Here is a 24,030-nt window from a genome sequence, read left to right on the forward strand (position 1 = left end):
GCCTCCCAAGGGTGGCTATACGCGCAGGGTGATCAGACTGGTCGAACGTGATGGCTGTTTGAGACCATTTCAGGTATGTAGTCGTCATTGCCGGGGCGACCATATTCACTTCTCTGTTGATAACTTTCAATCGACTCTTGCTCTCAACATCAGCAAAAATCATCAGGGTGGAATTGACTTTGGGATAACCATCGTCTTCTTCCTCATCTTCGTCTCTATCTGACTCTTTTCCCTATTCATTGGGTTGATTATCTTGGAACTGCTGGATCAGGAGTCGACACTGTCGAGTGGTGTGTTTAGGATAAATCAGATTACCCTCTTCATCCTTCTTCGTGTTAATGTGACACGGCAAATCCAACACATCATTTCCTGGTCCTTTACCTTCTTAGGGTTCCAGGGTCCCTTAGGTTTTCCTTTAAACTTTCCTTGAGCCACTGCCGCAATTTCGCCGGGTGCTGCGGGCTCGGCCTTTCGTTTTTGTCTCCGATTGGAATTGATTCCGCTAGTGTCCTGGCTGACTGGTTTGCCCTTTCCGCCGCGGAGTCGATCTTCTTCTTCTCCGTTCGCGTACCGGGTGTCTATCTCCATCATCCGAGTCAGAGTCATATCCCCAGTCCAACCAAACTTCAGGACCAATTCTCGGTATTTAACGCCTTCTTTGAAGGCACACACAACTTGATGTTCAGATACATTCTCCACCGTGTGATGCAAAGTGGTCCACCTCTGAATGAAATCTCTCAGAGTCTCACTCAGTTTCTGCACGCAATGCTGCAATTCCGTCAATCCTGCTGGCCGCTTGCAAGTGCCCTCAAAAGTTCTGACGAACACTCGAGCAAGTTCTTCCCAACTGTATATACTATTCGGGGCTAATTGAGTCAACCACGCTCTGGCTGATCCTTCCAACATCAGAGGGAGATGCTTCATCGCCACTTCATCATTCCCGCCACCAATCTGCACAGCCACTCGATAGTCTTCAAGCCAAGTTTCTGGCTTGGACTCTCCAGTGAACTTGCTGACTCCAGTTGCGAACCTGAAGTTGGGGGGAATTACTGCGGCCCTGATGGCTCTGCTGAAACACTCAACCCTGTTACCAGTCGGGCGATCTCTTCCAAGGTCTTCCCTCTGCGCTCTGTTCCGGTTGACCAAACCCTGAACGAGAATAGATCTTGCATCAAAGCCTGGCTCCCTTGTGTCGACTGGTGCTCTACGTTCACCGCTGTGAAGGCGTCTGTCATCGTAATGCCGAGGCACATATGATGTGCTCCTCGGAGGAGGTGTGGGCATCCGACGACGATTGTCGCGGTCGAGTCGGTGATCATACTGTCCACGGTCCTCAGCCGCAGGGGCGATCTTGGACTATGGGCCGACTGGACAGTATCTGCCACCACGAATCTGCTATGAATCCTATCCCGTGACTGAGACACCACTGTGTTCAGCTCTCCTGCTGCCTGGAGTAAAGCTCGGATCTTCATCAAGCCTCGGTCAGCCTCTAACTGGGAAGGTTGAATTGACTCTACTATTCGGGTTGCAGCTGTGAGATTTTGAATTGAAGTGCGGTATACCTTAGGTGGAGGTGGAAAAAGCTGTCGTCGACTGGACTTGTGAATCCGTTCTCGAGCATGCTCGTCGAGAGCGCGCTGGAGGTTTTCCAGTCGAGTGTGCTCAGCCAAATTAGCCAAACGCACCGTTTCCAAGGCCCGAGCCTCGGGGGTTTCTCCAACGATGGGCGTGTGGAGTGCATCCATGTTGCGGCGATGAAGTTCTTCCCTCTGCTGTGAAGAGAGGGGTTTAGGATGGTACTCCTCGTGGACGCGCGACGGATCGCCGCCCCCGTCCTCGCCGTCTTCATGGTGGAAACCAGGTGGACTATGTGGTCCGTCGACCATCAAGACTTCAGCCGCAGGATCGCTGCTATCGCACTCGGATGCGGTTTCGACGGAGCTAGTCGACGGATCGAACAGGCCGTAGAGAGTTTCGTCGGGCTCGATTGCCGCAACTTGATGGGTGGCCGAATGTCGAGCCACTGCGTGTTTTACCCACTGCTGAAGCCGCGACCGACCGGATCGTTTGCGGCGGCGAACATCGGAGGGAGACGACATCATTGGAGCCGACCGATACTGAGTCGACGGCTGCCGGAGAAGGACGCCGCGAACGCACGCGCGAAAGTGCGTCGCCCCTCGGACGGGGAGCGCCTCGACGTCAAGGGGAGCTTCTTGAATCCAAGCGGAGTCGTCGACGATGAAAATGAGTGCGCCGAGACGGATCTCGCGCCCCTTAGCCAGATCACCACCGGAAACCATGATGATGGGGATCGGAAAAGTTGCAACTTCACCAACAAGTTGCTAAGACACCTGCCTCACGGTGGGCGCCAACTGTCGTGGTTCTAAGGCTGACAGTAGAAAGGGGGGGGGGTAGGTATGGAGAGGCAAGATCTCAACTATGGTGAAGGTGTACACACGAGATTTACGAGTTCAGGCCCTTCTCGGAGGAAGTAATAGCCCTACGTCTCGGTGCCCGGAGGCGGTCGACTGGATTATATGTGTGTGGTATTACAGGGGGTGCGAACCCTTGTCCCAGAGGAGGGGGTGGCTTATACAGAGTGTGCTGGGACTCTAGTCATCCTCCATTACAAGGGGCTTAATGTACATAAAATAGGGGCGTTGCTGATAACGCCGGTCTTAAGTGCTATTAATGACCTTAAAGACTACGGAGTGAACACCCGACCGTTGCAATGCTGAGTGACTCCTGATCTTCGGTAGGTCGAGTGGTTCCTTGTATGGTCGAGTGACAACAAGTAGGAGGGGTATCCGAGTGATATGATTGGTCGAGCGGATTGCACTCGACTTTTTTGACTGGGGGTCCTTCGTTGCCTCTTGAACTTCTTACCTTCTAGGGTAGTGACCTTGGGTATAACGTATAGGTCAGGCCTATGACCCTATCCCAGGTCTGTATCCTCATCAACTAGCACCCTTGGTTTTCAACCGAATGGTCTTGGGTTCGAGTCCCAGGAACTCTCAATTTTGTCCTCCTTCCTTCCTCGCAAAAAAAAGAAAGAAAATCAAAGACTTGAGAAGGCGTACAGAACAAGATAGTGTACCAGTAAAGAGACGTTGCTGAGTTTTAGAAAAAAGAGAGATGTGCTCCTGTAGCTGGTTCGAATCCAAACCTAGACTATGACTATATATGGTGTTATGCTACTCTGCAAGTATTGAAACTGACATATCCAATGTTCGCTTCTCCTCTTCTCTACTTACTCTGCCTAGCATCAGAAGCTTTGGCCGTAGCAACCATGTCCGCTGGCTGCTCATCCACTTGCTCTTCAGCAGGCAACAACCAGATATGCGCCAAGTCACCACCCGTATCATCGTCTGTGGGTCTCATCATATCCCCGCCGCACACGCACCGCAGCCGGTTGCTCATCGCAATTCGCTGTCGTTGGTGTGGTGCCACTGCTGCAAATCACGCAGAGTCATCCGTCACATCTCAACCAGGAGGCTCTGGCTCAGTGCGCGCGTACATGATGATGAAGTAGCTGCTGGACTTCTTCGGTGAGAAAAGGAACACACAGAGACGGGTGCACGTGGTGTGACATACCCGTCGGAGGAAGGCGTCATAGCGACGTCGCTGATGAGCACCAGGGTAGATAGTTCTGCCAAAGAAAACGGGTGCACGGGAGAGGCTAGTTAGTGCGACACCTTCAGCATATGAAAACGGGTGGACCTCGTCTACAAGAGATGGCCCTGGCTCCATGGCCGCAGACGAGCACTAGCCCGGGCGCAAAAATAAAATAAAAAATATTCATGATATTAGGGTCGTGATATTGCAACAACACGCGCCATGAATGGTTGCAATATCATGACCATTGCCAGTACTCTACTATATGGCCCGCTCCCGGTAACGACAACTGAGTACCGACATGGTTGTTGCAGTGCAGCCATGACCACAGTTTGCACTACTCACAGATAACGCTATTGCAGTGCAGCCATGGCCATGAGAACGCAGCTCCTTCGCTTGCTACCTCTGCTGCTCCTGCTCCTTCCTTCTCCCCTCCGCGATTACCTGTCGGCCGATGAAGCCGCCAGCGGCAGATTCGGCCAGGGCCAACTCCAAGTCTACTACCCCATAATCTTGTTCCTTGGCATAAGTTGCCCCAACCTAGAGGCCAGGGCCGGGGAAGGGATGGTTCCCTCTCTGGAACAACACCCGGGATGTGCTCGACCATGATTACCTTCCGTGCTTACAGAAGCAGATGAGCCTCATGTACCACCCAGTCCTCAACGACTTCTGGAACCGGCCCGGCGTCGGGACGCGCGTGCCTGACTTCGGCTCGTCCTACGGTTTCACCTCAAAGGACGAAGTGTAAGTTCATATACATTGCACTTGGTATTTTCTTTGGAAAGGAGAGGTTCATTTAGTAATGATTTGTTAATACTGTACTATAAGAATTCTTGATCTTGAAATTTGCCTTCTTAATTTAGGGGCGGCCGTAATATTTATTGCATGTCAAAACTTCGCCAAGAACTGGAGGCACTAGGTTATCGCGATAGAGATACTCTTTTCGGTGCTCCATACGACTTACGCCATGCTCCACCTTCACCCGGCTAGCCATCTCGGGTGTACACCGACTACTTTGCTCGTGTCAAGAATCTGGTGCAGCATGCGAGCGAGAAGAATGGGAACAAGCCTGTCATCCTCGTCGGGCACAACTTTGGAGGCAAGGCAGGCCTCGACTTCGTCAATTCGACTCCCCTTCCATGGAGGAAAAGATTCATCAAACACATGGTCCTAATCGCGCCCACACCTCCTACTGGTTTTGTTCAGGTGCTCACGGACTTTGCCTCTGGGCCGTCAGTCATTCTTATACCGACCGCACCGTGGCTGGGTTTGCGTCCAATGTGGAGAACTTTCGCGTGTTCTCTTATATCCTTCCCATCTACCAGAGTTTTTGGTCACGAACCACTTGTAGTCACCAAACAAATGAACTACTCGGCGTATGACTACAGGGATTTTCTCATGGCTCTTGGTTTCAACACCGACATCATAAAATGGATACTTCGGATGAATCTAAAGGTTAATGCTCCGATGGTGCCAACGACATACCTAAATGGAGTCGGTTTCCAAACGATAGATCAGGCTGTATACTGGGACAATAACTTTGATGTAGAGCCAGAGTATGTATATGGCGATGGTGACGATGTCGTCAACTTAGTTAGCTTGTTGGCATTTGTGGAAGAAATGAGAAGGCAGCAGCAGCGGAATAGCATACACTTCAAGTTCATCAAGATTGCTCATACTAACCACTCTCATATTCTAATTCAGGAACGTTCACTCAAGAGAGTTATGGCTGAAATTCTAGAAGCTAATTGCAGAAGAGACATCATGTAACAGTTTTGTTTTTCCATTCATGAAAAAATATGCTGTATTCTCGTTGGAGAAGCTGGCATTGTTGTGGAATAAAACTATTATGTAAGGATATTCTATAAATTGAATAAGAACCAAGGCCTTGGTTACTATACAAACACCCCTCGTCGTACATTGTTAGGACAAAGACCATCTGTAGTTCACACACACACACACACACGCGCGCGCGCGCGCGCGCACACACACACACACAAAGAGGTAGACCAAAAACGCTTACCGGCCGCGTGCAAAATAGCCCACCGGCCGTGTTCTGGGTGAACGCCGCCTGCGGTGCAACTAGCAGTGTGTGTGCTCCACACGCGACTACTGTGCTATTAAGTAGCACTGGCGACGTTTGGTTTCATTAGAAGTCGTTTTTGTCAGAGCCAATCTACAGTGTGCCCTTTATGCAAGCGTTTCTAGTGTTGGTTTAAATTAGCAGCATCCTGCTAATAACAAATGCGGCTAGCTTGTTTTGCAGGGATAACAGAAACTAGATAGTAAGTGCGGCTTGCCGCACCCCACCCGGTCCAGCCATATCCAACCTGGTATGAAACAATTTGTATTTTGTATGATTTTACGATAAAAGCAATAGTGCAAAGGTTCAGTATGTTACAGAAAAAGTGAAAGGCATAGTTTCTATACAAACCATAGGCATAGTGTATAAGAACATGTGTTACACAGGCCACATGTTACAGATAGATAAGGTGCCCACTGATAAAACAAAAAAATACGAATAGGAACACAAGCTTTTGTTTTCTCCCTAACAGATTGACTTGGAGCATGTAAATGCTCAACTTGTGATGATAGCATGCAGGTCTTCATGTGTTTGCTGATGGTGTAACTTGCACAAGTAACTCCATTCTTAGTCTGACAAAATGATGACAGGTTCCATGTCTCCATGGAGCTGCCAGATCAGAGAAACAAAAAAAAAATATGAGAACAGGAGTAAACCGGAGATGTCATGAATATAAATTTGTCAAAGGTGCAGAGATCAATGCACGGTATTTATCTAACCGAACATGCTAATTGGTTTGGGAGTATAACATTCACTTGATTTTATGTGAAAAAAAAAGAGGGTGTCTACCTGATTGATGGTGGATGTAAGTGTGAAGGAGGCAATGTAACTACAATCACCCATGACGATGCCTTCACAACAATAAAACAACCCAGCAAGGCCGAAAGACTCGCATAAGGGCATAGTCTCCATAAATACTTGATTTAAGCACCAAAACTCAGATCAAAGCATAATATAGCAATAGTGGTTCAGCATAAAGCAACATTTTAGGGGCAAGCATAATATACATATGATTCAATACAAAGTATAACATATACAGTAATAGTGGTTCTTTACAAAGGGCAAGCATGTGTATTTTTTTGGTTTGATTGCACTGTGCTAATGAAAATAATATCACAAGCTTCTTTAGTTAATACAGATGAATATGAACCCCCAGGAAGATAAAAAGTGAAGTAGCATACTACTGTCTCTGAAGCATTTGACTACATACATGAAGTGCTTTTGAATATAATATGAATTTCCACCGCCCTAAAGGGAAAGTAAATATAGAAACACATCGTTTATGTTCTAGGCATTGTTATATATCAAAGAAAGAGGCGAAAACAGGCAAAGCACAAACAATTTTATAGTGGAGAACTGGACATACAACTGGCTGGCTTCCTGAGGCTGAAAATGTTCACATGTCATATATTACCCACTTTACCGCTAGTATATATACAACTCAAGACATGATAGAAGTTCTGTACGCAAGAATTAACCTGAGTTTGTTTGTTCAAAGGGCTTCTTCCCCATGAAAGGCTCACACTCTGACCACCAAAAAAGGTCCCATGCAGCAGTTGCAGAGCTTGCTCAGCAGAAGGCCTGAATATGCAGTGACAGGAGTAATTTAGCCACATCTCTTCCCAACAGGGATCTTGACATGGACGACTTCCCCATTTGGAGCGAACACTTGACATTGGAGTCATGGCCTCCAACAAATATCTGAGAACAAAGAAACAAATATGTTCAACACACTGAAAATCAATTGGTGTAATACAGAAAAGTAGAACTAAGAACGCACGGTGGTATTGTTACATTCATGTATTTGTATTGGCATTGGTACTGTAAATGAAAGCAAAAAAGAGTGAAGGAAATACATTGTAAGACTTGTTAAATAACAAAGGACAAGTAAAGCCTACAGGCTGAAACTATTGCAGATTCAAAAAGCACATCCCATATTTAATTTCAAAATGAGCATAGATATAAACCTGAACTATTTTATCTAAGCATATGATTAGGATAAATCTATGGTTAGGATAAGCCTAAAAGAGCTAGATTTACATGCCTGAGACACTGTAGATTTTCTATTCAAGCATATAGTCAGAATTCTTGCCTACGATGCTTCTTCTCAAAGCTGTCAACCACGGTGCCATGCCTTGCCATGAGCTTCTCCTGCATCTCCCTCTCCTTCGCAACCAAGCCCTCTAGCTGTAGCAAGAATGCACAAAAAGTATGATTTATTTTTGGTAATCAGAATAAATGCGGAAAGGCGGTCAAGATTTAGATTGCACGACATAGCACAGGAAAATATGTTTCTCAATTTCATTTTTTTATATACAACATAAATGCGGTCGCAGAAGTTTGTTGAGCAACCCTTTGGCCATATCTGATAAGACTGAGGGGATGACTATACAGACAACAACAGCTGCTTCAGCTCAATCATGTGACTTATCTGGCATGTGATTATATGGGTAAGCAAGGACCAAATTAATCTAGCACCTGAAAACAACACTTTGATTCAAACAACTGCAACCATGACTTAATCCAAATAACTGGAGCAGGCATAGTTCCCACATCTTCTACTTAACCAACCATGCGACTTCGCTGATCCCCAATTTAAACTGTAATGCACCAAATTAAACCACATGGCACATAGTTTATTACGATACAACAAGCGACGACAGTCCACCACTAAGTGCCGCTACGGTGGCTGCTAAGGCACACTCCACCTAAACAACCACCCAAAATGATCACTGAAATCCCAATTCAGCAGCCCAGCCAATGGCATGCTTTGGCTCAACTACTCAAAGGGTTCACCAGATTAGATATGTTTAATTCAGTGTCGAAGTAGAATATCTTAGCTAAGCGACACAAAAAATTACATAACATCATATGTTTAGTTCTGCAAACTCAGTTCATCAACACATCACTGATAGCAGCAGTCCTAAAGGCAAGAAAAAATACCAATGTTTTCAACTTGATGCTGTATACGGAAAATGGCTTGATTTGCCAGTGTTCGGACATCAATAACTCGACAGTCCAAGCGTGTGTCCTGACCAACATGGACAAGTGGCACTCCCTTCTGCAAAACAACAAGATACCATTAGCTGAACCCAAATATCATCATCGGAGATTGGAGCAACAATCTGTATCCTCCTCCTTTATGCATTCAAAGAGGAGGCAAGCAAATACACAGATTGTGCAAACTGACATACTGATTCAGCTATTGCAAACTCCTCAGCACTCCGTCTGGCATCCTCCACGCTGATTGGTAGCTTCGGGTCAGCCCTGTTGATGCAGTAGAGCTTCCTGGCCTGAATATCCACCTGCCAGCCATCAAATGGAATTACAAATAACTACTGTGGTGTGTATGTCAGCCCATAATTCAAACAGTCAACAGACAAAGGGGAACTGCAACGAAACGAGATCTCAAACTAATAAAAGATGGGTAAGCAAACGGAACCATCTCCCTCTCTGCCTCCTCCTCATCTTCATGGCACTCACAGGCTGCGGCATACAAGCAAGAGAAGGCGAGGGGGTGGGCTGACCTCACATCCTCTCATCCATCCCTGTAGCGGGCCTCGTCGGCGAGGACGGCTCGTCGAGGAACTCGGGCTCCTTGTCGCTGGTGGCCATGTTCCTGGCCTTCTTGGTCGGCTGCGCCATGCGCCTCTTGGTCGCCGCCGCCGCGTGCCCCTCCTCCTTCTGCTGCTCCCCGGAGGCGGCCGTCTCCTCGTCCTCCCCGAGCGCGAGCTCCTCCTCGGCGATGGGGACGGGGCAGGGAGGTGGTCTAGGGTTAGGGTTTGGAAGGAGAGAGAGAGGGAGGCGCGGGTGCGAGGTGCCTGTCCGAACATTTTGGTCAAGTAGGTAATGCTCAAATCAGTAGAAATTCATGTTTAACGTAGGCATTCAAACAGGATATCAAAAAAAGGAAGAAATATTCACATGTGCAGGCAACTGAACCACCATCTTTTCACTCATGCAGTAATCAACAACAACTAACCTTATTCATAGTAGCACCCATCAGATTAAGATTCAGAGACACATAGCCAAGATTAAGATTCATAGGAACCAAGCAAACATCACTCAGGCAAGATTTTATTGGAAATCTACTGCAATACTTAAGCTACTGATTTTCTATACCCTGCACAAATTTTTTCGCACAACCTCAGTGTCGTTTCATATGTCCAACGGATCATTCATACATGGTGGAAAGATCTCAGTTTTTGTTTCGCTAATTTACAGTGAAAAGAGAAATAAAAAACATATACAAGCTTGAAGTTCAACTACTATCAATACAATTTTCTTCAGGTTTCTAGTTTTTCTTAGGAGAGAACAACTAAAACAACTGAATAAATCAAATCAAAGGGGATTAAGGGCTGCTGTAGTACAAGGAAAGAGAAGAGAGGAGGAGAGGGGGACGGACCTCCTTGGACATTCATATCGCTCCACCTCCCTTGCCCTTCTTCTTCTAGTTCTTCTGCTCCTTGATCATCCATCCCCTTCTTCTCCTTTTCTCTGCACATGGACATGGTTAGCACCAAATTGATGCACCCCAAAACACAAATCGGTCCAAATCACAAGTATTATACAAGGTAAAAAAATGATTTTTTTGATAAGGAACAAAAGAGGGTAGATAGAGGGAGAGGGCAGAGGATACCGTGGCTGCTGCTATGTTGTGTTGGGGAAGAAGCACACCTCCTCTGCCGCTGCGTGGTGGAGAAGCTGCTCCTAATATAAAGCTATTCCTGCAACCTGTAATAACACACTCAAGTTAATGGGATAAGCACACAAATTATTTTCAGTGTAAACAAAACTGATTTCCCTTAAAAGATAAACCAAGTGTAGTAATTGAAGTAACTTTAAGCAAATATCATTACTGCGCTTTTGAACCCGCAGCTACCAAAAAAGACAACATTAAGATACACTTGTCAGTCAAAAGTGACTATAAGTTAGTTGAGGAAACAAGAGTAACATCCAGATTGCAGATTTATATGAACAGGAAAGGACACCACATATGGCAACAGGACTCTGTCATGTAGTTCTAAATCAACGATTCATTCAGGAAAGCAGACAACATCAACAATGCTCATTCATATGAACCAAATAATGTAATTTTTGCCAAGAACACAAGGGTGTAAAATTAGAATAACAACATGAATTGCCATATCAATCAATAAAATAAGCTAGGTAAAAAGAGTGCATCATTCCTGTTGGTGTTTTATTTCCATCCATGAGTCATTGTCATCAAATAATTTGTGCATATACACAGAATAAAAGGAAACATGACGTGTAATATGAAATAGAATAACTGAATATTTCTTTGCCAGCATGGGTAGTGAGGAAAGAAATTTCACACATATGCAACAACAATAAAACCATCAAGTTAGCCACCTGGCAATTAATTGTCCACACATCTTATTGTCACCCTTGTTAACCAAGCCTTTGAGCATGCACATGATGATTTGCTCAAGCTTTCTTGTGTTCCATGCCCTACCTGGAGTTTCTGCTAACAAATGAAAAAAGGAGATCACCATATAAGCAAAAAAGAACAAAGCAAAATGAGACAAATAAGCATGTCAGAGCAGCACCCAGCATTCACGGTGACATGGAAGTGCTCTCTGAACTACAACCCAGAATAAACACATGTAGTTTTCTCTAAATGCTAAAAGATGCATGGTTTGAAAATTTTCTAACCCAAACAATAACTCAAAACCAACCCATCTGGATCTGGAACAACACATTTAAATCCTAACTAATCAGGGTAATCATTCTTAACAGTAATCCACAACTACAACCACAAAACAAAAAAACCTATAGATCAACATGTGTATCAACTTTTTTGGCAATAATTTTGTTGATCAACAAGGCCCGAAGAACATGTATTGTACTATTCCTAATTTTATTCACACATGATAAGTTCAGGTCATAAAAATTCCCTGATGTTCCTTACTGCTCCACAATCAACAGGATTGTACACATGGACAATTAACCAATGTGTCAACCAATCTGGGCCAGTACAACCAAGGCGAAGCTCCTGCTGCTCTCAAACTGCACGCTACTGCTATAAGCTTTGATGATTTCAGGTCAAGGCAGTGCAGATTAAATATATATATCGTCACTATAACATTTTTCACTGCTACTAACATGCAGTGCATTAGCTCATCTGAAAAAAGTCAAACTACGAGTTACCAATATTTGCCCCTGCAAGCATTACCACAGGCACCTATCAGGCAAAATCCCATCGGATGTGAACTCGAACACACACTAGGAAAATCACGCGACACCTACTACTCATCCAGAAACAGTCGCACCCAATCTACCACAGCAACCACTCGTCCGACACAAGAGTCAGGAAAACAGAAATTAAACGGACAGAGGATGCCACAAGGGAGGGCGTGGTGAAGGAAGAGTAAGGAGCGATGGGGCTACCTGCCTATGGAGCCGTCGGTGGCGCTGCTCCGGGCGGCGGGACTGGCAACGGCAGGCAGGGAGGGAGGGAGGCGCTGCTGCCGGCAAGCCCCATGGCCAGCGGGAAGTGCAGCCGCGTGTGGGGGCGAGGAAGGAGATGGAGAGGTGACGCCGGAATCCACCGGAGCCGCGCCGGCGACGAAGGCGATGCCCAGCCCGAAACCCAAGCCACGGCTGAGGGTTGCGAGCGAGCGCGAGAGACCGCGGATCTGGCCGGATGGTAGGAAGAGGCGGAGCACCTGCCGTGTGCACGCGAGGACGACGGCGGGGATCTGGCAGGCTAGGTGAAGGAGACAACGGCGGCGTGGGGAGCAGCTAGGGTTAGGGAATGGGAGGAGCTCGGCGCGCGAGTGCGGGGGGAGGCGATGGCAAGGTTATCTCCACGGGAGGGGTTGCGTTTTATACGGCTGCGTGTGAAATGACAATAATGCCCTCGGTGGGGCGCTCGATTTACACGCAGTGGCAGCCACTGGTGGTAACCGGTGGTAACTATTCATTGCAATAGTGTCTCTGATTCGATCCGACGGCTGTGGTCCTCCAGCGGATTGATCCGACGGCCCAGATCCGATCGAGCGCTTCGATCCAACGGCCAGGGATCGCGAGCGGCTGAGGAGGCGGGAGGATGACTGGAATCCTTATTACTCGATGCTGGCATGGCAGTTTGCTACAATATTTGCAGATTTGATACATACAGAAATAATAAGTATTATGAAATTTAATAGTGAATGTTGTTATGTAATACATTTTACATGAATCCAACCTATATAGAAAGATTACATAGCAGATGATGGCAGCATTAATGAACCAAAGGGCTAATTTTTCGGCCACGACATCATCTATGACCCAAAGGGCTCATTTTGCTGTTATGTTAGAGTCATCATGTTTCGATACGACGTTACACACTTACAGCTTAAGTCCGTAGTGACACAAAAGGTACAGTAAGGGCTACCAAATCAAGGTGTTGAAATTGCTATATTGTCGGTGCTGCCTATCCCACCGCTCCTTGAGGGGTTCTTGTATGTGAGTCTTCGTAGTACATCGCATTCTTGTTGATAACATCGTTGTTGATGATGGTTGCAAGGGTGGTCTGCATCCATCTAAACTCAACTCGACTATCATCCGGTGCGAGAATGTCAAGGGTTTTCCCCACAATTAGTGACACCATCCTTTGTTATGAAGGTTGTATGCTTCCGGATGCAATCAACCATGTGGTTCATGACGTAGTAAGTAGACGTATACTTCTCTTATTTTGTTGTTGCATGCAATAGAAGGTCCACCCTTCTCTAGATGCTACACAAGTTATAGTGTGCTAATAGCAGGACGAGGATTTAGAGCTCTCGGGTGCTCCGCACCCCTATATGTACAATACCAGGAAAAAAAATACCGAGAAATTTGAAAAAAAATCTGGGATTTTGGAATATCAAACGTGGGTTACCGATGTACTCCCGTCTGAGGTTTGGTGAAAAAAATACCAGGAAACGTATTCGCGGCAAAAAAGACAAAAATTTCCTATGTATAGCAAAACACTGTTTGGGTACATTTTTTTCCGGCCAGTAATTCCTTCGCCACGGATGCGTTTTTGGGTATTTTTTCACGAAATTTCGCACGGAAGTAGATTGGGGGACCAGGTTTGACATCCCAAAAATTTAGATTTTTTTGATTTTCTGGGAACTTTTTACGAATATTTTTCGTATAGGGGTGCGGAGCACCCGAGAGCTCCTGTGTATTTTCCGCTAATAGCATGCTTGTTTCAAAATAGCCTTTAAAAAAGTCAAATATATCATACAATTTAAAGATTTCAGCGGCTAAATAATTGTCCAGGAGCAATACATGCATAGCAAGTTAACCACATACAAGAACCAGCCTCGCGTGCTCCCGTTCTCCTCCAGAAACTGCATGCCTCATCTAGTTCCCATGGCACAGATGCAAGAAGTAGCAGCACTAGCACACGAGAGCATTAGTAGTCTCATCCGCCATTGCTGTCCTCTTCCCCGGACACCGGCAACAGCAGAAGCACACACAGACGCACAGGCAAGCAGTGGTAGGAGCACACACCACGGTGGAAGAAGCAGAAAAAAGTATTACCTAGTGGCTGACTTGCCGCCATTGCCCATGGTGTGGATGATGTCGTCCCTTTCGGGGTTGGCTGGAGTCGAGCTGGAGGAAGCCATGCCGCTCACAAGAAGACGCCGCCGCTGATGCTCATAACTTAGGCGAGAAGGGTGAATGTACTAGGGGTGCTTGTTCATTAGGTCTGACCTTCTGATGCTGAGTGGGGTGTGGGTTGTGGGCTTGTGGCCGGGCGAGGGATAGTTTTAGTCCGTTGGGGTTTGGTTGTTGTTTTCTCGGCTTAAGGTTTTTGCATGACGTTTCAACGCTATAACGCTGCAATTTTGAGCGCTTAAATAGTGCGCTATAACCTCGTGATTAGTGGCGTATCGACAAAAAAAATTCTCAAATGTAGCGTGCCCCTTGCAGATACGCTATAGCGATGCTATAACATAAAAATAACGCGCTATTTTTTCGTTGGTTGTGAGCGAAGCATGCCAAGCCCAAGCTCTTTTTTAATTTTGGCTTTATCGGTTCTCAAACTCTACGAGAGCATCATCCATAACTGAGTTCAGTTTGTTGAAGTCTTTCTTGATCTTTTGATGCGAATACAAGACATAAGAATTGCAAGTCTTTGGGGATAGAACAAAGAGAACCCAATAGTCGTCGCTACAAAGCCAATCAAACAGAGCAGTAACTACCGTCAATCTTTGTACGATGAGAGGATATCTCTACTCCTAATGTCTCAGTTGGTAGGTCGCGTTCCGGGTTTTATTTTCGTCCCACCTCATCCGGTCTTTTTTGGTACTTCTTTAGTACTTGCTCCCACCTCCCGCTCAGCCGAGACGGTTTATTTTCGTACTCCCTCCCACCTCCCAGGTAGTTCCCTCCATGCAAAAAAAATCGAACCAACCAATAACGTTATGAGGGAGCGATGCCTCCAGATACTCCCCACCACGCAAAAAAAAAACGGACGAAAATAAACCGACGAAAGAAAACCAGCGAAAAAAACCCGTCTTGGACTGGCAACGTGCGAAACGAGCGAGCGAGTGAGCGAAGCCTCCAGGTCCCTTCGTTGTTGCCCTCGCACATCGAGCCGCCGCCCTCGCCCTCGCAGCCGCCGCCGATCCCCTCCCCCATCTTCCTCCCTCAAAGGCTACCCGTCTCGCGGTGCGCCACCGCCCGTCGCGGCCGCCCCCGCCACCTCCCGCCGCGGCCGCCACCCCAGCTCCAGCCGTGGCCGTCGCGCCAAGATCCAGCGACGGCTGCCGCCCCACCTCCAGCCGCGACCGCCCCACCTCCAGCGGCGGCCGTCGCCCCCACGTCCCACCGCGACCGCTGCCCGCGCCAACGACCCCTTCCCCCGCAGCCGCGCCACGGGTCCACTTTGTCATGAGCTCCAGCGCTGACCATCCCGCCGCTGCTCGTGATCCCCTCTTCCATCAGCTCCACTTCACCGGAACCGTAAGTCCACATGAGTATGCGTAGCAGGTTCACCAAATCCTCCTGACATGTTCTTCCTTCTCCAAAAATATTTTCTTTTATGTTTAATTTTCGTCATATGATCATTTCCTATTACCCCAGTGCAGGCCAGTTTGTGATGTTAGATAGTAGTTGTGTAATATATATGCTAGACAAGGTTTTGTACTCCTGATTCTAATGTTTCGTTCCTCACGCCTGAATTCAGGAAAATCAGCCAAGATACACAACAAACATATCAGCCGCAGCTAGCTGCTATGCGCACATGTGCAAAAACAAACTTATTAATCCTTTGCCGCAGACAATACTGAAGCACTAACACAAACAAGATCCTTCTGAAGATAGTGTCTGAATGCAAATGATCATGACTTATGAATTTGGAGCCATGGCCCATGTGTAGGCAAGGGCAATGATCCCTTTTACTACTTGAGCGGTCCAACAGAGGTATTTCTATTTTTCTATCCTCAGAAGAAAAAAGCAGTGAAAAGAAGATAGAGCTCGTTTAGTTTGTTTCTACAAATCTTCGACAACACGTTTATAACAATATCACCAGCCTAAATGCTTGTTACTTACAATATTTTTAATTCAGTTAACCTCTTGAATGCAGATTATTGAAGGTTGTTTCTGAAGTTGTGATTGACTAGAACCAAAGGAAAGTTGGAGACTTTTTTGGTGTGAATTGCTTGGATTAAGTGGGAGTGAAGATGTTCTTTCTGTCTATATCTGGTTCTATTATTGGCAAATTTGTGCCTTCGAGATTGCTGCGAGTGTTTGTGTTCCCGAGCTGAAAATTTAGATTATTACCATGTTTGGTCTCCTGAATATAAATCATGATTCTTTGCATCTCAATTGCAGACCAGCGGACCTTTCCGTCCTCATATTCCCCGGATTCATTTTCTGCGATCGAGCGCCCGAGCGGTTGCATCTCGACGGCAGGTGCGTGCTCCATTTCAGTAGTTATACTTCAGTCCAGAAATTTTTTTGGGCTCTCTAACTTTTTTGAGTGGTTTTTTCCAGTTCCCTTTACAACCGAGTTAGCTTTATACTATGAGCAGTGAGCAAGTCATGTATAAAGCAAAAACAAAGTATTAGTCTGCTATCAAATGGTACATTTATTTGAACTCTAAGGGCAGGTTCAGGGTCTCATGAAGAGGGCATGTGTTTGTATTAGGTGAGATCTGAACTGATTCTGACCAATGTGAAATTAATTTTGTTGTTGATGGATCTGCAATTATTTTTATGTGCACAGAAGTGCCGTAGTTGAGAAGCCTGAGAAGAATATATCACTTAGGTACAGATTCGAGCTAGGGTTTTTCATTTTCTCCTTCTAATCCATTTATCATGCGATAATTTGCCCATAAAAGACATACATGATGGTCGTCGTTGGACAGACTATATTTGTTTACTTCTACCCATAAATTTAAAGTCCTGAACATGTATATTACACATCTCTTGCAGGATATATTAATATTAAACTATGTGTGCGTTCCACTGCATTCATCTATTTAATGCATGATATTTGTAAGCTTGGTTCAGGCTGCGCCGCATCTATCTATATAATGCACAATATTTCTATGCTTGGTTCAGGTTGTTTCTGACAACCATTGGCAATCTGTCCCTATGTCATTCCTCTTATATATACATAAGAACTGTCTACACAGATCAGAGTGTGTATGAGGGTCATTTCCATTTGTGTTCTGTTCCCTTTATTGTTTTATCGATGTAAAACCCTTGACGAATTATCCATTCCTTTTTCGCAGATCAGAAGGTTTTGCAGTTGACAAGCTTACAGGTTTGAGCACCCCGAACAACGGGGTGGGCCCTTTGACCTGTGGGTTTTGCTGGTACCAAGAGAAGGAGGTTCCTTTTAACCTGCAGGAGCTCTGCCAATGGCAGCGTGCTTTCCTTGACAATGACGTGGTACTGCACGTACGCAAGATGCAGCGAGTGAAATCGGCGCAAGAGGGCATCTTGCAAGCAGCACCAAATCCTATATTATGGGACCGAGTGAGTATCTCAAAGAAGAAATAATTTTTTGATGTAGGAATATCTGTAGGCTGATTATGCTTTGATGTATAGATCGCAGTAGCAGGTAAAATATAAGTTCTTAGCCAGTTCAATAGTACTTTTGTTGAACAATGCTCAATTGACATTACGCTAAAACCTCGAGAATACCTGAGGGGACAAGGCAAGTGTTGTTTGTAATGACTTGTGTTATGATATTGCAAAATAGATTAGACGGAAAAGTACATAGCATTGCCATGGAATATTTAATACTTTTAGATCTGCCTGTTCATATGATGGCATCCACAAAATCCTTTCTACCATGTGGGTGTGTTTGTGTTAGAATTGTTTCACACAAATAGTCAAATTATTTTCTATGTGTATGCTTCTCCTTTTATCAACTTATGAGAAATTATATTAATGGGGCATGCTTTATTTGCAAGATATAGATGTCTTAACTTGATAAAAGGACTTTATATCGAATGTGTTTGTGCGACTGAAGATGAGGCATGCTTTATTTGAAAAATTATATTGAGTGTGTTTGTGCGACTGGAGATGGAGGATGGCTTGTGCTCTCGCTTGTGCGGTTACCACGGTGCTCCGGCCATTATGAAGAGGTGTTGTGTGCAACTACATTTATCTTGTACCAAATTACTATGCCATTGAGTTCAAAATTGTAGACACGGTAGCTTCAAAGCATGATGCGAAATTACTTGGTGCAGTGTGATACAGACAAATGTCATGGCGCATTGGTGCTTTGCTTTGAAATCCAGGAAATTAGTTGGGATTGAAGAATTAGCTCTTGTTATTCATTAATCGTTACCATTTTAAGATTCCTCATTTGTGAAAACTGAAGTCCCCATTCCTTTTGGTCATTTAAGAAAGCATATGAAAGTGACACGACACACTGTCCCACATATATCTTAACTCTTCTAAAATCATGTTTCACTGCTTGGTTTGTGCTACAAATAATGTCGGTACATTGAACTTACTAAATCAGGTCAAATGTGGCTCGGTGATAGAATTAAGCATGAAGGAGGAAGATACCAGCACCAGCCCCAGCAATAAAGACTGCGGCAACGGCGACGGCAGTGTGTCCCGGCGAGCGTGAGCAATGGCAGCATCATCTCTGACTCCGAGTACCTGACCAGACGCTGCCCAGGTCACATGTCAAGGACTTCCTCTTGGACGATGCCGCCTCCTTGGCTGTTGTTGTCGTCTCCTCAAATAAGTCGTATCAGGTTAGTTCCATTGCACTGCAAATACTACCACTTCTATTGGGCAAGCAAATACAACTTGAAAGTATTAGTCGTATCAAGTTAGTTCCATTGTACGCCAGTGTCGTCTGGCACGCGAAGTCAATTTCTTGCATCGCCCATTTTTGTTCATCTGCTACTCTAACCAGTAACCATCCCTTGCTCCCAATAATTTTGAGCTCGCAAATATGACATTGGTTGCTTGATTAGCATTATTTCTTTCAAGGACAAAACTAATTGTCAATTCTTTTTGGATACAGCAGATGGATTTTGGATGCAGACCAATGTGGTTTCTTCATAGTACTAGGGAGCCGACAATAAAAAACATGAGAATTCATCACCTATCTTAGCCACCGCAACCTGAACAAGATTTGCCAACATCTAGCTTAATCCTTCTGAATGGTTGGTAGCAGATCTGTCCTACAAGCAGAAATCATCTACTTTGTGTTTGAATTTTCTAAATTACAGTAAAACATGTGCATACTTCAGTTTGCACAAAGAGCAAACCTAGACAATCTGCTGTAGGGTCTGAGCTATTGAATATACATGTAGTAAAAAATACTTTTCCTTTGGTCCTCTTTCATGTTCAAGTTCCTAACGAAGCTGCCATATAGCGCATTTAGGCTCTGGTCAACAAGTCGGCGGACAAGTTGCAAATTCAATCAACAATGAAGGACATAGAAAACTGAACCCACTGTTCATGATCTTTAAGGAAGAAAACACACAAGATTCGTTATTCAATCTTATCAATGACCATGTGTAATCTTAGGCTATTTTGTTATCAATAGCTAAAAGTTGTTCACAAGCCTTGGTGTGTTTTGATGTTTCTTGAATGTGGAGCTGCAGGTAGAGCTGAGGATTAAGGATTAAGTATAAACGTAATGGAGCCCGTTGTATAACAACACAGAGCCGAAGGAGATGCTATTTTATTGTTGCCTTATCTTTGTCGATGCAGTCGAATATGGGTCTATTCTGGTGCCCTGTCTTCATCGTAGCGTGTGTATGTAACATGGGGGCGGCCGTGAGTATAGATCGTCTAGACTACTTTTTCTGGGCTACTAAAATATACGAAGAGACATCAAGGTCAGAAATCAATTAGGGAGGCACTAACATTATGCCTTGATTCAGATGTTGTAAAAAATGCCTTGATTCAGATGGTTCCATCGATTTTTTGCATTTATTATGGATAATTTGTATTAGTTTCCTTTTGGAGTAAAAAATGGGTTGAAATTGATATAATACAATTTTGGTTAAACTTCATTGTAGTTTTATCAACAGTTATAAGAGTTTGTTACCTCATGTTTTTTTATTTAAAATGAAGATGTCGGTATTATATGCATTGTCGACTTTGTTGGACATTTAATAAAGAAAATTTATATGAAACATGTACATCTAATGTGGTTGATGTCTGCAAACTAGAATTAAGAACCCTTTGATTACTGATCAATATCTACATCTTTGTTGTGCCGTAGCAACGCACGGGCATTCACCTTCTTTTGTTCTGCTATAATTGAGGAACCAGCTTTAAAATTCATAACTGTAATCAAATTACATATGTGTTCCTATTAAAAAGAGAGAGCAATGCATGTCAGCATTTGTGTCTCGGCGTGGCGTGCCGCAGCGGATCACAATATGCTTCTAGGTACGTATGTGTTGTGTGCCTATGTGTATAAGCTGCACAAGCATCTCTATACCGCTCGTCGCTTATGTCTCCGTTTTCTTCTAGTGTAATGTCGCCGGTAATTGGTTGCTCTATTTCTTTCCTCTCTCTAGCGCACTTCTCTTTGGGTTCCATGCTTCAATCAAATCAAATCGACAGCATTACAGGATTGCGTGCCGATTTTTTGTTTTTCTTTCACATTAGTAATTAGGGGATTGTGATACAGTCTTGCCCAATCTCAGAAGTAAGACTCCCAGTCGATACTATATCCATGAGATCTACCATTAAGATCCATGCAAAAAAAAACAGTTTTTCTCTCTCCTGTATGTTAGGTCACTTAACTAATACTTGGTTAAATTTCAGTGGACTGAGACCTAAACATACTCATTGTGATAAGTTAGGATTGGCTCCCAAAAGTTGTTGCTCGCCTCTGCCCATCTTCGCCCTCCTCGATGCCGCCCACGCGGGCCACCGCGCGAAGCCTGGTTAGGCTGGATGGCGGCGAGGCTTTCTCCTCCCCGTTTGTCTCTGGTGGCGCAGGGTGCGGCGGGTCCAATGGGGGTGCGGCGCTGTGTGCAGGGCGTGGCAGCTGGGTTATAGGTTGTGACGCTGGTAGCATGGGCACTCGTCGGTGCCGCAGTGGCTGTGCGGTGGAGGCGGGGCTTCGTCCTTCGGGCGAATCATGCAGGGCAGTCCCAGTCCGATCTGGCACCAGCGGCCCGTCCGACGGCGAGGGCCGAGGCTAGCAGGGGCCATGGGCGGCCGATGTTGCCGTGGATCCGTGGGCAGTGCTGGTGGCGTGGCTAAGGTGGTGGGGGTGCGTGCGCGTCCTGGAGTCCGGTCGGGCCTTCCTCCCCGACTTCTGGACGACGGCGTGCGGCGCTGGTGGGCTTCTCTTGGGCCCATCCTTGGCGGTGGATCTACCCTCCTCTTCGGCAGACATGCGGTTGTTGTGGCCTCTCACCAGTCTGCACCAGTAGCCGTGGTGGGGCGAAGTAGGGGTGCTTCGACAAGGGCGGGGGGGGGGGGGGAGGTCGTAGGAGGGACGGGGGCTCCGCCGTTGTTGAGTCGCATGTCGCCGGTATAGGGGGTGCCAGTTGTGGCCGTGTGTCACTCCTCCCCCTTCCTCTTTCCCCAGCCTGGTGCTTTCTGGCAATGCTTCAGGTGGGACGGGCGTTGTCGGTTCCGACGGTGGTTGGAGTTGGCGGAGCTATTTGAGGCCACCCCCATTGATGTTCTCTGGGTGGTCTGGGTGCAGAGCCACGGCCCTGGCGATGGGAGGCGCGTTGATTGGGCGCATTTGCGTGGCTTGGGTGCGGGCGAGAAAACATGGCCGCTTGGGCGAGTGGTTGGTGGAGCGGGGGTGCGAAGGAGGGGCTTAGAGCACCAAGGTACATCACTTGCCCAATTTTTGTACTAGCCCTCGGCGGCGGCATCCGCAGACGTTGTTTCCTTTTTGCAGGCTCCGCCGCGGTACTCTCACTCCCTTCGTGTTGCTCTGGGTGAAAACTTGATCCATGGGATCAGACGGTGGCGGCTATCCTGGTCCTGCCCTTCTTGGAGGCGCCGTTTTGGAGTCACCGCTCCGGCGTTGGCCGTCTCACCTCTCCTCGGTGGATCACCCATGTGGTGGTCCGTCGGCTAGAAGCGGTTCTTCTGTGCTCATTCGTAGTATGCTTGGTAGTCGTTGGGATGGTTTGTCGGCACCTTTCTATCTTGCTTTGTGTGTGTGTATCGGTCTTCTCGAATGTATGAGGTGATGGTTGCTTTATAATATAAAGTGGGGGAGGGCTTTTTCGTCATTAGGGGATTATGTCGTGGAGAGATAGAGAGGGCTAGAAAGAAAGAGGAAGCAAGAGTGAGAAAGAGAAGGTTAGAGAGAGAGAGATGGAGGATGATAGACAAAGTGGGAAACGAGAGACAAATATGCAATGTACTCATAGGTGCAATGGATTAGAACAAACTAAAAAGCCCGTGGCAATGCACGGGCATTATACTAGTATAATATACATCTCGGAAAGCATGGTGCATTGATGCTAGCTAGATAACACGTACCACATACGATGGGGCACAAGATGGTAGTCCGTGTGTCTATGTTGAACCATGAATTCTGTAAGGTAGATCTTTATCACTTTCCTACCTTCTCGACTCTTTAAGGTAGATCTTTATCATTTTCCTACCTTCTCTACTCTTAAGGTTATTGTGGTTATTGTTTTAGAAACACTAGTAGAAAAACAACTTTTAGTACCGGTTCGTAAGGACCTTTAGTACCGCTTCTGAAAACCGGCACTAAAGGATGGGGACTAAACGTCCCCCCTTTAGTCCTGGTTCAACACGAACCGGGATCAAAGGCCCACCATGTGGCACGAGGCGCGTCGTGGTCTGGGGATTAAAGGATTTTTTTTTGAAATAAAGCAAAAACAGCCCGACTACTGGGCCGGCATGGCCTCCATACGACTAGAAACACAACCTCTAGTTGGGCCAGGATGCAGGCCCATACGACCCAGTAGGCTCCACAGGGCAGAAGACTTGCAATAGGCCCACAAAGGCCTGCTTAGAAAGGAACTCGACACGGTAGCCATGGCGGGGCTTATAAACCGGTGCGAGCTTCTCTCAACTAGCGAGGTTGGACTAAACGTTATGCACTGTAGGTGGCAGCACACCACCTTTAGTATCAGTTGATGGCTTCAACCGGTACTAAAGGGGTCATGGTCTTTAGTATGGGTTGGTGGCACCAACTGGTACTAAAGGTCACAAATGAACCGAGACTAATGCATAGCCGTTCGAACCGGGACTAATGATACCATTAGTGCCGGTTCATTTACAAACCAGGGCTAATGTGTCTCACGTAAAGTAGTTTTTCTACTAGTGAAAGGTTCTAGAACCACCCTTGAATCAGGTTTTTTCAGTTGATATTTCCATTTTTTATTTTTCACTTTTAACAAATTGCCATATTTCTAAAAAAACAGGGAAAACATTTTTCAAAATGTGGAAATATTTTTCAAATTTTTGAATATTATTTGAAATTTCAAAAATAAATTGACATTTGAGAAAGTTCAACTACTTGTTTTTTTAAATGGTAACATTTTTCAAATTTTGGAATTTTTTTCAAGCCCAAGAATAAAATTTCAAAATTTATAAACATTTTTCAAAATTTAGGAATATTTTTATAATTGAGAATTTATTTCTGAAATACAGGGATTTTTTTTAAATTTATGATTTTTTAAATATGGTATCAATTTTCAAATTTATGAGTTTTTTCGAAAATTGTGGTAAATAATAATAATAAAATATTAAAATCGTGAATATTTTTCAATATCCAAGGTAATTTTTTCAAAATCATGGACATTTGCTGAAGTACCAAATAATTTTTAGAATTTTAATATTTTTCAGGAACTTCATGAACATATTTGAAAGATAAAGAATTGAAGAAC

At 45.5% G+C, this 24,030-nt stretch overlaps 3 protein-coding genes and 1 pseudogene across 16 annotated transcripts; 2 read left to right on the forward strand and 2 right to left on the reverse strand.

Annotated features, from left to right (window-relative positions):
* The first annotated feature begins 3,984 nt into the window (after positions 1–3,984).
* On the forward strand, positions 3,985–5,385 carry LOC123085274 (lecithin-cholesterol acyltransferase-like 1; annotated as a pseudogene).
* Positions 5,386–6,012: 627 nt separating this feature from the next.
* Positions 6,013–7,386, reverse strand: LOC123076260 (uncharacterized). Its single transcript, XM_044498608.1, has 4 exons — positions 7,177–7,386; positions 6,488–6,549; positions 6,097–6,307; positions 6,013–6,039 (listed from the first exon to the last, which is right to left on the reverse strand). Exons 1-4 carry the CDS (start codon positions 7,381–7,383, stop codon positions 6,013–6,015), a joined length of 507 nt encoding a protein of 168 aa, XP_044354543.1. The 5' UTR covers positions 7,384–7,386.
* A 403-nt stretch (positions 7,387–7,789) lies between these two features.
* Positions 7,790–9,510, reverse strand: LOC123085280 (aspartate--tRNA ligase 2, cytoplasmic-like). The gene is made up of 4 exons (XM_044506903.1): positions 9,226–9,510; positions 8,893–9,003; positions 8,642–8,759; positions 7,790–7,885 (listed from the first exon to the last, which is right to left on the reverse strand). The coding sequence occupies exons 1-4, from the start codon at positions 9,238–9,240 to the stop codon at positions 7,815–7,817; spliced, it is 315 nt and encodes a 104-aa protein (XP_044362838.1). The 5' UTR covers positions 9,241–9,510; the 3' UTR covers positions 7,790–7,814.
* Positions 9,511–15,569: 6,059 nt separating this feature from the next.
* On the forward strand, positions 15,570–18,829 carry LOC123104857 (uncharacterized). 14 transcript variants are annotated; one of them, XM_044526797.1, is made up of 7 exons: positions 15,772–16,120; positions 16,284–16,445; positions 16,532–16,612; positions 16,694–16,847; positions 16,926–16,967; positions 17,437–17,683; positions 18,681–18,829. In XM_044526797.1, the coding sequence occupies exons 4-7, from the start codon at positions 16,822–16,824 to the stop codon at positions 18,789–18,791; spliced, it is 426 nt and encodes a 141-aa protein (XP_044382732.1). In that variant the 5' UTR covers positions 15,772–16,120; positions 16,284–16,445; positions 16,532–16,612; positions 16,694–16,821; the 3' UTR covers positions 18,792–18,829. The 14 variants fall into 14 exon arrangements, 5 of the variants coding, with proteins under 5 accessions (XP_044382716.1, XP_044382740.1, XP_044382711.1 ...); XM_044526781.1 differs by lacking the exons at positions 16,694–16,847; positions 16,926–16,967 and adding an exon at positions 15,570–15,661 and having other exon boundaries at positions 15,885–16,120; XR_006450592.1 differs by adding an exon at positions 18,130–18,297 and having other exon boundaries at positions 15,761–16,120; positions 16,284–16,612; positions 16,694–16,967.
* The last annotated feature ends 5,201 nt before the right edge of the window (positions 18,830–24,030 follow it).

This window comes from Triticum aestivum, chromosome 1B (assembly GCF_018294505.1).
Source record: "Triticum aestivum cultivar Chinese Spring chromosome 1B, IWGSC CS RefSeq v2.1, whole genome shotgun sequence".
Classification (NCBI taxonomy): Eukaryota; Viridiplantae; Streptophyta; class Magnoliopsida; order Poales; family Poaceae; genus Triticum; species Triticum aestivum.